General features: G+C 44.8%; 2 protein-coding genes across 5 annotated transcripts in view; one reads left to right on the plus strand and one right to left on the minus strand.

Moving 5' to 3' along the window:
• LOC144588982 (uncharacterized) overlaps positions 1-3,559 on the minus strand; it is a 69,039-nt gene extending 65,480 nt beyond the window's left edge. For 3 of the 4 annotated variants that reach the window (XM_078392639.1, XM_078392638.1, XM_078392637.1), the window contains exon 1: positions 3,240-3,559. In XM_078392639.1, the coding sequence (XP_078248765.1) occupies positions 3,240-3,559 (320 nt within the window). The remainder of the gene's footprint in view (positions 1-3,239) is intronic. The other variant, XR_013544779.1, reaches the window with a different exon arrangement.
• Positions 3,560-3,581: 22 nt separating this feature from the next.
• The window catches only part of LOC110071828 (opsin-5), a 95,536-nt gene continuing 83,309 nt past the window's right edge, over positions 3,582-15,808 (plus strand). Inside the window, exon 1 of the mRNA XM_072996862.2 lies at positions 3,582-3,688. The gene's annotated coding sequence lies outside the window, so the exon portion shown is untranslated. The remainder of the gene's footprint in view (positions 3,689-15,808) is intronic.

A 15,808-nucleotide genomic window follows, 5' to 3' on the forward strand; every position in this document is an offset into this window, starting at 1 on the left:
AAAGGAAAGAGTGAGGTTTGGTGATAGGAGGTAGAGAGAGAAATGGGGAACAAATGCCTGCAACTCCCCAGGACTCCAAAATCACTGTGCAGTTTTGGAAACTGCAGTCTCAAAAGCGGAAATTTCCATCTCATGCTGGAGGCAAGTACATAGCATCATGAACCAGAAGAGATATACAAGTCAAACAGTAGCATGCAGTGAAAGCATGCACTTTGTTACTCTTTTAGTAATGAGTCTACTCATTGCAAAGAAATCAACTTGATTGATTGATTGATTGAATGAATGATTGATTGATTGATTAAATGACTGATTGATTAATATCTCCTCTTACTTAAATGTAATCAACCAGTGCAGCTTTAGATATCTCTACACCAGGGGTCTCAAACATGCGGCCCGGGGGCCATTTGCGCCCCCCCCAGATGATCGTTTGTGGCCCTCACCTTACCTGCCCCCCCAAACCGCCCACATATCCTCTGCTGTCAAGAGTAAAAAAAAAGCCTTGCCTCGCTCGCCGGCTCTCTCCCAAGACAGCACCTCTTGCACCCTCCATCCAGAACTGCAGCCTGCCAGCCAGACCACCTGTCTGTCAGCTAAGGAAACTCCTGGGCAGCTTCCTCGGGCTCTTGCTCCGCTTGGCAGAAAATCTGATGCAGCCCAGCCTCACCCAGACTCTGTGTCTAGCAGCTCCCAGGTAAATTGAGTTTAAAACCCCTGCTCTACACAAAGGAAGTCCTGTTTGGGCTTACTCCAAACTAAGTGGGTTTTAGATTGCCATCTGAGGTGGCTAACGAAATCGCACTTAAATAACAATGTGTTTTCTTTAATTCAGTTAACACAACATAATCAGCATAAAATGATGCACTAGAGCAATTTTTTTAAGTATTATCTAATAAATGCAGCTGCAGAAGGCAACACGGTGGCTCGAACGGGGGCTGCCCATTCTTTGAACCAAAGGAGGGATGTCAGGATTGAGCAGAAGATGACGGGCAGGCAAGCTTCAATGATTCTCTCTTTGCCTTTCCCCGGTGTTGCCTCTCCTACTGCTGCAAGGGGTTCCCCAACCCATTTGAGGCAGCGAGGTAGGACTAGCATCATGTGTGGGCTCGGTCAGAGCCCTGACAAAGGTCTGCACCCAGGCAGTGGCCCAGCGACAAAGTCCTCTTGGATTTGCTCCTAGTCTCCATTGTTTTGGATGCCATTCTCTCGTTTCCCAGTAGCTCTCTGCCTGTCAACCAAGCTGGTGGGAGTCATGATGAGAAACAGAGGGATAATAAAACCAGGATCGATACCAAAAAGAGGGGGGAATTGCACTTGTTTTATGCTCAATAGTGTTGCATATTTGTATTGAATGTTCACATTAAACTTTACTCTGAGTAACAAAGACGAACAAAATGTGTTGTCACTACTCTGTCCTTGCTTGTGTCTGTCTACTTTGTCACCGCTTTCTTTTTAATTGTTCATCTGCATATGTAGCACACCTTTGGCCTGTCATATTTTTGAAGGCTTTTTCCTGATGCTTTGCCCTTCTCCCTTGATATTACTTAGATTACATTATCTGCTGCTTCGCATTTATTTTTTAGGTTTAAGGCTGCATAGATTATTGCTTTGTTCCCTGTTGCTGTTTTAAAAATGGTTTTGGGTCTCTAGCCAGCTGCCTCAAGAAGCTCACTGTGGGGGCAGAAAGATATTTTAGAAACATGTTAAATGATCTAAGAAACAGACAAGCAAAACATTCAACGGCTCAGTTTCGAGGCCCAGATCAGCGTGAGCCTGCCATTAATTTAATTCATACCGTGTTGATATTTTTATTGGGCCAAACAAACCTCTCTTAGGCTAAGCAAAAACACAGAAAAGAGTGGAGGCTTTTGATTTCACTGATCTCTTCAGCAGATTAGATGTTACAAAACCAATGGGGGGGGGAGAGAGGCTTGATCTTAAATGCTTGTACTCTGCAGGCAATCTTGAGATGTAACAACGGAATGAGGCTATGTACACAATGAAATGCAGCTCATCTTTTTCATTTTTGTAGCATTGTGCCTAAGTGAAGAGAGGAGTGATATGAAAAGCCTGAATACCTGTTGCTTCTCTTTGGTTGACCTGATAAACTGATTAACTCAGTATAGATTTTGGAATTTATTTTATGGCAAATTTCAGCAACCTTTGCTTTAAAAAAAGAGAGGGAGGGAGGGAGATGTTGAATTATGATTCCCACCTTCACTGGCAATGCTGGCTTGGGGTAATAGGAGCTGCCCACCAGGAAGGCAACAGGTGGGGGTTGCTGATGTAGTGGATGAGAGTTTGGGACACTATATGGGGGAACCCTACCATTAGGCAGCGGGAGGCAAGTGGTAGATGCTGGGAAGAAGAAGGGGAACATGGAATGGCAAGGAGGTGGGTGTTCAAGGACAGAGCTGGGGATGGCCACAAAGACTGCCTTGCAAGCCCTCACCACTGCGGGGCTAAGAGTCACCTCCCAACCTGGGCAGCAGCCCCTGGGCATCGCGAATGCGGGCGCCCTTCACGTCAGGAAGCAAAAAGTCTTCGGGCAGCTCCTCCGGGTTGGCGCTAACTCTTCAGCCCCGTTACTATTCTCAGCCTAACCGAGGGAGGCAAGCAGGACGGGCAGACCAAGCGGCTTTCACCTAGGCCTGTCACGCAGCCGGGTTCCTGACGGTCCCATGGATCCAAAAAGGTGCGCGAGGGGGATCCAACTGATGTCACAAGCGATCCTTCCCTCTCGCGCAACCGCCTCCCTGGACCGCGCGGGGGGCCAGAGAGGGATTCCCCCCCTCCCCACGTTAGGTTGGGGAGGGAGGTGCGGATGCTCTTTGCACGCGCAGGATCTCAAAAGCCGAGCAAGACGCCTCGACGCCCCCGCCCCACGGACACAACCTCCGCCCTTTTCAACACGCAACTCCCGGCGATCGATGAATCGATCGCAAACTCGGGTGCTTAATCCACTTTAATCGCGCGGCGTGATCAGGAGTGATCAGGAGACATAGAGAGCAGGAGAAGAGGAACTGCACCTCCCGGACGGCCCCTTCTCTCTCTCTCCCTCTCTCTCGCACCCACCCACCCCCGCCCCGCTGACCAACGCACACGGCTTGCCACCAGCCGCCCGCTGCCCTTCTCTCGCGGGTCGCCCCCCCCCTCCTCCTCCCTCTCCCCCTCCCTCTGCCGCCCCCCTCCCTCCTCCCCTCCGCGCCTTGTCCCCTCCCCCTCGCGGTCCCGGCACTCACCCGCCGCCGCTCTCCGTGGGTGGCAGGCAGAAGGCGGCGGGACTGCGCGCGCCCACTTCGCCCTCTTGCTTGACGGCCCGCCGAGCGCCAGCCAAGTCCGGCGCCTCCACCGCGGCGCGGCGCTGGTGGCCAGCACCGGCAGCCAACCCGCCCGCCGGCCCGCCCGCCCGCCTGTCTCGCTGGCTGGCTGGCCCGGCGGCGGGCGGGCATCGGGCGGCCGGGGAGCGCTGTCCGCCCACCTCTCGGTGCTGATCCTCGCAGCCCCGGTGCGCCGTCCTCCTCTTCCCTCTCCGGAGGCGGCGGCAGGTCGGCGCTGCCATGGGCGCCGCGGCGGCGGCGGCGGCGGCAGCGGCAGCGGCAGCAGCAGGAACCTCACAAAGTTTCCTGGTGCACAGGACGGAGCCCAGCTGAAGGAAGGAAGCCTCTCCCGGCCTCGCTTCGCGAAGAAGGTAAGGCGGAGGAGGAAGAGACCTGAGGGTGGGAGGACGACGGATCGGGACCGCTGGGGGGGGGAGTCGTGCTCCAAGAGAGGCGACCTCCCACGTACACACCACTTGCCCCAGAGGTGGCGCAGGGACCTCCAGGTGCCCCTCAAGAGTCTCGAAAGGGTGACGAACGGCAGTCTCGACCTAACCCCCCCCCCCCCCCACGGGGCACTTGGCTTCCCTCCGTCCACCTCGTCCTACCCTGGAGCGCGCGCGGCGAAAGGAGAGGCGCCTTCTCTCTCGCCTCTTCTCTCCTGCATGCTAATAGCGAGGGGAGGGGTTCCCGATCCGTAGGAGTGACCCTCCGTACGGAAGCAGGGCGAGGAGCAGTTCTTCTAGATGGAAGTCTTGCCCACTGGAAGGTGGAAGGCTCGGTCCCCTAAAATGCTCTACTCATCCATTGGATCCTCAGCTTGGAGACCTTGGACCAGACACTTTGCGGAAGACGACGGTGTTGCTCAACCAGCAGGAGGGGAGGCAGGAGGGGGAGAAGGGCCCCCCGAACAGCAGCAGGGATCGGGCATGTTTGTCTCACACCCCTACTCCGGACAGTCTCACAAGGTGACCCCCTTTTGCACCTCCACCAGAGTAGGTGTGATAACAAGTCTCCAAGGGGAAGCACTATCCTGCCCACAGGCAGAAGTTTGGTGTTTGTGGAGGTCTTTGATCACAGTTCCGGGAAAGGGGGGCGGCAGGAAGGAAAAAGAGAAGCATACCACACTGAAATAATGTATGTGTGCATGGAGAAGGGAGAAAGTGAGGGGGAAAAAGATGAAAGATTCTATAGAGCAGGTGTTGGGAAAAGAAAGCCCCCTGCCCCAAAAATAAAATGTACTGTATGTGTCTTGTGACTCTTTTGAGACACAACAGAGAAGGAGCAGAAAATGCAGGCATACTAGACTGGGTGCCGCAGCTTTCTCCAATCCGGTACCCTCAAAATATTTGGAAGTATAACTCCCATCAACCTCAGCCAGCAAAACCAATTTTCAGAGATGATGGGAGTTGTAATCCAAGATGTTTGGGGTGCCTCAAAGTGGGGAATGGGGTAACATTCTACCGCAGACTGAATCAAAGCATGCACTATCAAGAGCTAGCATGGTATAGCATTCGAATAATGAATGGACAAGGATGCAAAAGACCTGGGTTCGAATCTCTGCATGGCCATGAAGCTGACTGGGTGACCTTGGGCCAGCCATTGTCTTCAAACCTGACCTACCTCACACGGATGTCAGGAGTATAAAATGGAGTAGCAATTGTGTTTGGTTGACTGGGCAAAAAGTTCAAGACAGGTGGGAGAGTCAAGGGTCACAGGCAGAGATTCATATATGCAAAGGCAAGCAAACATTCGCATGTTAGGAGGGGAATACAGGCAGGTCCTGAGTCTCAACCTGGTGGAAGCAGGCAGGCAGGCAGGAGTGGGCTGACTGGGGGCTGAGCAGCCTGAGTAGGGGCCGCACCCCACTTGCTCTTATAGAAGAGCCCCTCTGGGTTGGGGAAGGCCATGTCCACTGCCTTGTGCCCCCACAGAGGAAAAGGTGGGTTACAAATGTAATACAAGTAAATAACACACTGTACTGAGACACATGCTTGGACTTTCACCCTCCTTACCCACCCATCTGTTTCTTTGCAACAGAAGCTGGGACTGAGTCATACAATGGCAGGAAAAGGCCGCTGCATCCCCAGATTTTGGGTCTGAAAGCCCTGCATAGAATACATTCAAGAGGTCTCTGAGATTCTCTTACAAGGTCATGAGCTGGACAGATGGGGACAGCAAAGACTGTGTAGAGCAAGTGTTCTCTCCTGCTCTACACAAGCCGCCCACCACAGAGCAGGGCAGTCAACCAATTTTCCCCCCCAAAGCTTTTAGAAAAGTCCTTCCATTACAGGGTTGCTTCCTAAAGCAATGGTTTGTGCATGTTATGTTTCTTTTTTATTTAATTTTCCTGCTCTCACATCAAAGGGACACAAAGGTGCATGTTCTGGTTCTCTTAAAGCTTCTATTTCTTTACAGAATCTGAGAACTTAAGAAGAGGGGTTATGTAGTGTATTAAACTTGGCATACACACACGAGACCTGATCTGAACAGTGAGTGCCACAGCATGGGTGTATTCTCAAACCAATACAGTGGGGTCTTGACTTAAGAACGACTTGAGTTAAGAACATTTTGACTTAAGAACCGCTCTCATAGGAAAATATTGACTTGACTTAAGTACTTAGATTTGAGTTAAGAACTGAAAAAAACCCACGTGGGAGGCAGGGAAAGTGCAAAATTTGAACTTTCGGTTAACTGTTGGCCAGTGAAAAGGGTGCCTGTCTGCTTCCTCACTCCTCCCAGCGTTTAGAGAGTGGATTGGGAGTCTTCAGACTGCCTGGTACTGCCTGGGCTGTATTTTCCCTGCCTTCTCTGAACCTTTCTTGACCTTAAAAAAAAAGAAACAAAATATCCCCCTCTAGTGGTCGAAGGCGGAATAGCAGCTTCCCATTAGTTTCTATGGACGGAAAAAAGCAGATACGGATCAAATGGTTTTCAATGCATTCCTATGGGAAATGCAGATTTGACTTGAGAACTTTTTGACTTGAGAACCGCCTTCCAATACGGATTAAGTTCTCAAGTCAAGACCCCACTGTAATGCACTGTGATTCAACAACTTAAATTGTATTATAGAAAGATAGCCCAAGGCTGGTGTGTGGGGTGAGCAACAGACTTCCTCCCAGAAGTAGGGAGGGAAGCATTACTTATATGCCACTTGTGCTTGAAAGCTGCAGAGGGGTTTTTCCTATCGTCATTTTTCAAAACAACCCTGGAAGGTAGAACTAATTGAGAGTGGCCTGGGGTCATCTAACATGATTTGTGTCTGCATCATAGTTTGAACCTGTGTTTCCATCACTTTGCCTAGTCTGACATAATATCCACTGGTCCTACTGACTCTCAGTAACACGTTTCCGGGGAAACAGATGGGTTTGTAAGACAGAATCTCATGGGGAAACAAACAATAGCTCGGGATTGTGTGTCCCAAATGAGCATCAAATGTGCTATTAAAAATCCAGTGCAAGGCTTCTCCCAACCCAACTGCCTTGGCAGGGTGCAGATTGAGAGACCAGCCCAAGGACTGAATTGTACACTTCTGGGAGAAGAACTTTCCTCCTCACCCCTGGAGATTTTTTGGAGGGGGAGTAGCTTCTCAAGCCTTACCCTAAGGCTAGGAAATGAAAATCTTGGAATATTTTAACTGTAGTACAGATATCCTTCATAACATTAGGCACAATAAGCCCCTCCAAGAAGGGGATGTGGAGGAAGAGAGATTGTGGAGCAAAATCTGAGTTGATGGGATGGCTGGAAGTAACAGGGTATGCGTCTATAAGCTTGTGTGATTTGGGATATCCAATTTATGTACACTTATATATTTTTTCAGAAAAACAGCTTTCTGAAACCAAAGGGTTTATATCTTGGTTAACTGGTGTTTGTTTCTCCACTTCATGCGACAGAGATGTGGAGGCTTACTTAGGGCCAATTGTGGCGCAATGGTTTGGAGGAATATATTTTGAAAACGTCATGGCAGCATGAAAAATCTCCATGGACTCTGCAGGGATATATATATGCAGCTCGGTTTTCTTGCAAAATCTGTGTGGATCTTTTATTTGTTACTGTTCCTCAGTACATATTAATCAGCCATACAAGGAAAATGTTGTACTGTAATTTGCTTACTAGACAATAAGTCTCTAATTGTGTGTGTGTGTGTGTGTGTGTGTGTGTGTGTGTGTGTGTGTGTGTGTGTGTGTGTGTGTGTGTGTGTGTGTGTGTGTGTGAGAGAGAGAGAGAGAGAGAGAGAGAGAGAGAGAGAGAGAGAGAGAGAGATTACTGGCTGATGTCAGAAATAAAATAATGTCAGAATGTGTATATCCCTTTTGGATCATCTTGTTCTTCTCCTGCCTTAGTCTGGATTTCAGAGGTTTTTCAACTTTCAATGCAGCCACTCTAAACAATGTTGTTGTGTAGCATCTAGACCAGCCTCAAAGGTTTTCAGCCAATAATTTATTCTCATTCCTGGACTTCTTATCCTGTATCTTTTACCTTGAATGATTTTTTTTCCCTTCTTATGACATGATCCAAGTATTCTAGCTTTGCATTTTAATTGATAATATTTGTGAGGAAAAATAAATGTTTTTGAAAATTTAAACAGAGAAGTATCTTTTCTACTTCCCCCACTTCATCTTTCCATCTGTTTCATGGATGTTCCAAGATCCAAAGTTAAGAACAACTGCACCAGCATGCTTATTTTCATGTTACAATCTCCCAGATTTGGATTTTGTATTTATTTTTAGGGGTAATCAAAGACTATTATATACTTAATCCTCTGCATTTTTATTCATTAATCAAGTCATGGAGTGATTAAATTTCATTAAATTTGCACATCACTAAAACCTTAATATAGGTATGCTTTTCTGAGCTATCAAAAAGAAAGTGTGATCATTTGCAATTTTAATGAGCAGAGGCTACCATTCTTCGCTACAAGGGAGATAATCTTTAATATAGTCTTCTTCATTCTTTTTCCTCCCTTTTTCATTACCCCCTCACCAAAATTGCCTCTGAAAAGGAACGTTATGCACCTTTAATCAGGTCCCTTGATGACTTTTCCTGCACACTGTACTTGTCTGCACCTCAATTAATCAACTGAAGCTAGTGTAGAAATATTGGTTAGAGGGTTGTGCATTGACCTTGAAGAGCTGGGTTCAAATTCTTGCTACTGAGGAAGCTCACTGAGGCCTTTGGGCCTGTCACATTCTCATTCTAGTCCACGTCACGAGGTTGTTGTGAGAGTAAAACCAAATCCTTTACAAGACCTTTCCTTGGGTGATCTCTGGATGGCATACATGCTCCCTGCTTTATTCTTACAACCTGGTGAGATATGTCAGACCGACTTCGGCTGGCTCATGTTCACCTAGAAAATTTCATGGATGAGTGGGGCTTTGAGTCCAAATTTCCCAAGCCTTAGCCCAGCAATTCAAACCACTGGCCACACTGGCTCTCTCGTGGCTTCTTATTAAGTCCACATTAAGACTCTTGGTGGATGAATAAAGTGTAGATACAGTATTATGCTAATCATATTCAATTAATTTAAGCAGCCCTCCACTACCCGGTAACTTCCAGATGTTTTGGATGATAACTCCCGTTAGTCTTGATCATTATTGTGTTGAATGGGAAGATGGGCGTTACAATCACAAGCTAGGGGAGGGTACAGGTTTAGAAGAAGCTTTTTCTGTCTTCCAGAATAAACGTTTTCCTGCCACAGCATCCTTCCTTCCTAGGACTAGGGTGACGTTACAGCAAGATCTACCATTTGCATACTTGTGAGAAGGATAAAAAAAAATCAAGTGCATTGAATATAGACGAATACACATTCATATTTGTGTGTACTATTCAATGCTGTACAGGTCTCTTTTGACAGACTTTGCTGTTGGGAGAAAGCACTCCAGAGAATAGCTGTGGTGGCTGAACAGGTGGATTCACTGAGGAGAGGCAAGGTGCTTCTGACTGCTGTATAAAAGGCCTATTTTTGCGTAGGCACATCACACTGTGGTGCACATTCTTTCTTTTTATGAATACATGAGGGTGCCTTTGACTGAATCAAACCAGTTGTCCAGGTGGAACAGCGCTGTGTGTATTCCAGCTGGCAGTAGTTGGTTACCAGGTGGGATTCACATCAGCCGTACAAGTCTTAGCCTTGCTATCTTTTGAGCTACAGAACTGAATGAGAGATCTTTTGGCATGCAAGACCCGTGCTCTCCTACTGAGCTATAGCTACCTCTCCCTGCTTACGGGCATTATTATATCACTCCCCATTAAATATAGAACATCAGATTTATCATAGATCTCCTCCCCTTTTTAGAGATATTTGACATTCTAAGCAGCTGAAGCTGAGAAAAAAGTCTGCCAAGTTCCAGAAAACGTGTGTGCGCGCACGCGTGCATGCGCATATGCATGCACACACACACACGCACACAAATTTGAGGCACGATGTATGGCTATCCGCACCTAGAGATAGCAGGGGCACAGAGGCTGGGGCTGACTCATAGAAAGAAGTCAAATATGTGTGCAAGTGTGTGCATACGTGTGTGTTGATTTCCCCGATGCAGATGTGTGAAATCATACTACTAATCCTCAATATAAACTGGCCATAACATATTGCCTGCAGTGGTGGCTTCTTGGAAAATCTTTGTATTTTTAAATGCACATTTAGGGGTAGGGGAGGAAATGTTTCTGTGAATCTTTTCATGCAAATGATTTCAACCGTGGAGCTTAAATCAAGTCCACTGGATTTACACATCTAAAGAGTACACAGATATGTTACATTATGTTTTCTCTAAGTGGAAATAGTTGTGTGCTAGTTAAGAAAAATAAAAACATTACAAGCGAAAAGGATCCTGGAATTGTTGTAGATCATATATTGAGAACAGTGTAATGTGGCTGCAAAGGAAGCAAATGCCTTTTTAGGCTGCATTATACTTCCACTAATTCAGAAGTATAGTCTCTAAATCCTATGAAGTACTAAACCCCCTCTATTTGGCACTGGTTATGCCCCATCTTAAGTACTGTGTCCAGTTCTGGACTCTCTACTTTAAGAAAGATGCCAACAAGACGGGCAACAAGGATGATCAGAGGACTGGATATCAAACCGGATGAGGAAAGATGGAAACAACTACTGTAGTCAGGTTTGGTCTTGAGAAAAGAAGACTGAGGGGAAATGTGATAGCACTTTATAGGTCTCCTTCCAGCTCAATTATTCTACAATTCTATAATAAAACTAAACTTACAGAATACTAAAGCTTTCTCTAAGTGGGAATAGTTGTATGCTAGTTAAGAAAAATAAAAATATTACAAGCGAAAAGGATCCCTATTTGTGTGTGTGTGTGTGTGTGTGTGTGTGTGTGTGTGTGTGTGTGTGAGAGAGAGAGAGAGAGAGAGAGAGAGAGAGAGAGAGAGAGAGAGAGAGAGAGACCACAAGACCATGTCCAGGCAGTTTTATCTGCTAAATGTATACCATGTATTTTCATTTGCAAAAACAAACCAAAACACACTTGATTTCAAAGTATTGGTATGAGACATGGTTGTGCATATTGTTTCTGTAATGCACTGGAGTGCAGTATAGGTCCTATGAGACGGTAGAGGAAGCATGTAATGGAAGTCTCAAAGCAGTGATAAGTGATTCTAAAAGGTGATTTCTTGCTGAGATTGGCTGTCATTGTGTTTTAACTTACTTTGGAATGCTTGGTGGAAGACAAGTATTAAACAAATATGGTTGACTGATGGAACTTTAAATCATGAACCAGGAGTCCAGATACAGAATTTCAAAAACAGTTTCCTTATAGCATTCTTGTCCCACCTTTCATCCTGGCTAGCACATCTGGTTCTCTGCTGCTCATTTGATCCATTCAGCACCCTTGTAATGTACATCAAGCTGAGTAACATAGTTGTTGCTGTTGCTACATGCTATCAAGTCACCTTTGATTTATGATTAGCTGAAGTGAAAATGTCCAAACTCATAGTGGTCTAATAATATCAGCCAATACATACTGGACCAAATGGACCAATTAAATGACTCAAACTGACTTTCATAGTTTTGTTGTTGTTATGTGCCGTCAAGTCAACTCCAACTTACAGTGATCCTATGAAAGGGCAATCCCTAAAATACTCTGTCCTCGGCAGCCCTGCTCGGTTTTTGCAAACTCAAGCTTCTAGGCAGTCAATCCATCTTATATTTGGTCTTCCTCTTTTCCTGCTGCCTTCAACCTTTCCCAGCATTAATGTCTTTTCTGGAAGATCTTCCCTTCTCATGATATACCTAGTTTAGTTCATATCATTTCTACCTCCTGAGATAGTTCAGGCATGATTTGCTTTAGGACTCACTTTTAGAAAGTCCAGTATATTTGAAAGCTCTCCTTCAGCACCATATTTCAAATGAACGTGTGTGCTTTCCTGTTGGCCATTCAGGATGCATTCCTAATCTAGCCTTAAATTTCCCTTCTACAATGTATCTCCTGTTTTTCTCCTTTTGCTGTTTTCTTCTTTCTTTGCAGTAGCCATAATAATAGTTCTCTTTCCCTCTATGTGACAGCCATTGCATGCAGAATTCTAACCCCTCTTCTGTCACCTTTTTCTTTTGTTTCTTTCCTCTTTTTAACAATTGTAAGAGTTTCTTCCATCATCCATCTAGAGGTTTTTTTTTTACTTTTGCATTCTTCCTTAATAATATCTCTGGTTTCAATCCACAGTTCTTCTGGTTCATGGACAACTGAGTTTTGTAATGAAAATCTGTTATTTATGTGGACTTTAAATTCCTGCGAAATGTTATTTAAATTAGAATTTGGCACTAAGATTATTTTAGCACTCTTCTTCAGCTTTACTCTGTTTGATATTGACAGTTCGTGATCAATATCACAGTCTGCTGCTTGTCTTGTTTTGGCAGCAGACTGTGATGTTGATCATGAGAATACAGGTCCTCCATCTCCTACTTCCAATTACATAGTCTGTATTGGCCATCTGTTGATGTCCACATGTGCAGTCATCTGTTCAGGTGCTTGAATCACTTATTTGTGATGAATAGATTGTTGGCTTCACAGAACTCTGAGTCCTTCTCCTGCTTAGTTTCTACATATAGACCAAAATTTCTAATGGAAGTTGGTTCTGCTTTGTTCGCTACTGTTATGTTCTGGTCACCTATGACTATAAGCATATCTTGTCTTGGTGTGTTTCCTCCTGGATGCTTGCATAAAAGTTTTCAATCTCATCTTCTTCAGCATCAGTAGTTATAGCATAGGTTTGAATCATGGTTATGTTGATAGGTTATCTGCAGACTTTGGTTGATACTGTATTATTTGGGCAGATTTTGCATTATAGCCCCTAACTGCCTGTGCTACATATTGCCACAGTATTAGAGCCACTCCATTTCTTCTGAGTTTGTCATTTCCAGAGTAGTTGTCTTACTGAAAATATCTTGTTCCAGCCTACTTTATTTCACTTACACCCAACACCGCAATGTTTAAACACTCCATTTCTTGTTTTAGGTTTTCCATGATACCTTATTCTTGGTGCTACCTAATTGACAAGAAGTGCTATGCCGTTCTATTTATGGAAGAAACAGCCAATGACATTTGACGCTGTTTGCGTCAGGGAAGAAAAGGTGGCATCAAGCGGCACATTTACCCTACGACCTCATGGCCATCTTCTCCATTTCTAGTACTTTGTTCCAACATCAAGGCCATTTTTCCCCACCAGAGGGCTGTGCCCTCTGACTTCTCTTGACAGATTTTGCAGGGAGTTAAATGTGTGGGGTAATCAGAAGTACAGAGGAATTGAAGGGGGTGAGCATTTTGTTAAAACCTGGAAATAGAATTGTGATGATGATTAGAACTTATTAAACACACACACACACACACACACACACACACACACACAGAGAGAGAGAGAGAGAGAGAGAGAGAGAGAGAGAGAGAGAGAGAGAGAGAGAGAGAATGTCAGGGCATACAGCAGAACTGGCCCATTAAACACTTCAGTGCTTTTATTTAAATTTTCTGTAACAATACTAATAGAACTTGCCTCAGCACACTCATGTCTCACGCAAGGCAAGTTTAAAGGACCTAGTTTACTGTCTCCCTTCAATGGCAAAATTGACAAATCTCCTTGTTTCTCTGCAACTACTTTGCAGTAAGCGCACCTTACTGTTAATGATAGGAGCCCATCAATCACTTGGATCCAGACATGCCTTTCATTGTAATAGCTGAAGTGACAAATGAACACCTTACAAATGGCTTTGGCATACCCATAAAAATGGACACATCTGACGTAATCTATCAGAAATAAAACTTCATCTCTTGGATTTATATATTTGAGGGGGTTTCACCCGTCCTGCTGGCCTGATGTTTATAGCAGTGCTTGTATACCACACTTGTTGCTTGAGATCAAGACAGAAAATGACAGCAGAGGAGAATTCCCTTAGTAGAAATCCTAAAGTTTCAGGAACATTGTTGTGGGTCTGTTCAAGACAGTCATGCCGGCACTTAAGAAAGCCATCTGAATTGTTGCCAGAGACTACCCAGGAGTAGAAATGAAGTGACAGATTTTAGGGGTAGCAAAGAAAAGACAGAAGATGCATCTGACCTATGGAGCATGGTGATTGTTGCTGACTGGGGTTGGTGAGACAAGGATGCGCAATGGAAGGTCAACCAAAGGCAACCCTAACTGGTGAAGTAATTCCTCCTCCTTCTCTGCCATGACATTGTAGTATAGGCTACTTGACACTGAACAACTAATGAAACTAGGATGAGGATGAGGTTCACAGCTTGATCATCCTCCTGGACCCGGTGCTGTTGATTGACTCCTAAATAATGCCCATGGTCTGGTCAGCCTATTTGCACCAGAGGTGGATCATACAACTATGGTTCTACCTTGACAGCAGGCCCCTCACCACATTGGTCCATGCTTTGGTGGTCTCAAGAACTGATTACTGCAGTGCACTCTACATGGGGCTGCCCTTGAGACTAATCTGGAAACTCCAACCAGACCAGGATATGTCAGCCAGACTAGTTAGGGGAATCAATAAATACCACCATATTTCCCTGATAGTGGCTGCTTTGCACTGGTTACCAATTTCCTTATCAAGTTCAAGGAGGATGACCAATAAAGCCCTAAGTGGTTTGGGACCTCAGTACATGACAGAATGCCTCTTACCAAGTGGGACTGCCCATCCTACCCATGCTTCTCAGGTTAGGCAGCTGAGGATATTAACTCTGAGAGAGAAAACAAGTAACCGGGGCCTTCTCGGCAGTTGCTCCGCTGCGTTATAATGAATTGCCATAAACCACCTGTTCCCTTCTCTGGAGATGTTAAAGAAATCTTTTAAACCTTTCTATTCTAGCAGGCTTTTCAAACCATTCCATCTTAAAAGTCCTGCTGAGATTATATGTTTAACATCTACAGCCACCGCCTGATTTTATATTTTATATCAATTTTAATTGTTTTATGTTGAATTATATGTTTATACTGTTTATGTTGTACATCACCCAGAGAGTGGCCATTGATCAAATAGGCAATTTAGAAGTCAAATAAATGAATAAATAAAAGAATATAGGCTCTGTACTATTGTGTTTGATTACCTGCTAGCAGAAAAAGAGTGGACTCTCACCAACTTCTGCATAAGCTCTTCCCAGCTAAAATAAATAAGAACTTGGAAAAATGTACCTTTTTAAAGAGTTTGCCACACTGGCTCAGAGATTCTTGGAACTGTACCCAAAAAGTCACTTTTCCAAGCTCCTCTTCAAACAAACAAACAAACAAAAACACAGCTCTAATACTGTGTCATTAACCATGGACAAATCATGGTCTATGAGAGACAGGTGCTCTGAAATCATGAGTCTGTCTCCCCCCACCCCAAACTCAGTTCAGGAGCCATCTCTAATTGTTACTGACTCTTGATCACCAAATATTAGAAAAAAATCTTTCCTCAGAGATAGAGCTGGAAGATGAGACTCTCAGGCTAGCAGGCTCTCAAGCAGCACAAGTATGAATAGTGTTGTAGCTTATGAAGCAGGCAGATTAAAATTGAGAGGGTATATATTTGCTAATGTGCACAGAAGCAAAAGGAAAGTCTTATCCTTATAAGTGGAAGACATATGAGACATACAAATCAAGATAACTCAAAATTATAAAGCAAGAAATCGAACATTTAAACACTGCAGTGCTTGCTATGAATGTTTTAAGGAAGAGTTCTACTTCAGAAATGACAAACTCAGAAAAAAATAGTGTGATTCTGATACAGAGGAAGATGAACTGCAAGCAGTTTGGGCTTTAATGAAAAGTCTGACCAAATAATATCCATTACACTTCTCAGAAAACCTATCAACATAATCATCATTTAAATCCATGCAACAGAAGAAGAAATCTAACAGCATAAAAGAAGAAAAATTGAATGCTTATATTCAAGTATTCAGGAGGAAACTGACCACATCCTCAAACGGCATGTGCTGATAAAGATAAGTGACCAGAAAGCAAAAATAGGGAGCCATGCAAAATCAGACATTGTTGGAGAA

Source organism: Pogona vitticeps, chromosome 4 (genome assembly GCF_051106095.1).
Source record: "Pogona vitticeps strain Pit_001003342236 chromosome 4, PviZW2.1, whole genome shotgun sequence".
Lineage (NCBI taxonomy): Eukaryota > Metazoa > Chordata > Lepidosauria > Squamata > Agamidae > Pogona > Pogona vitticeps.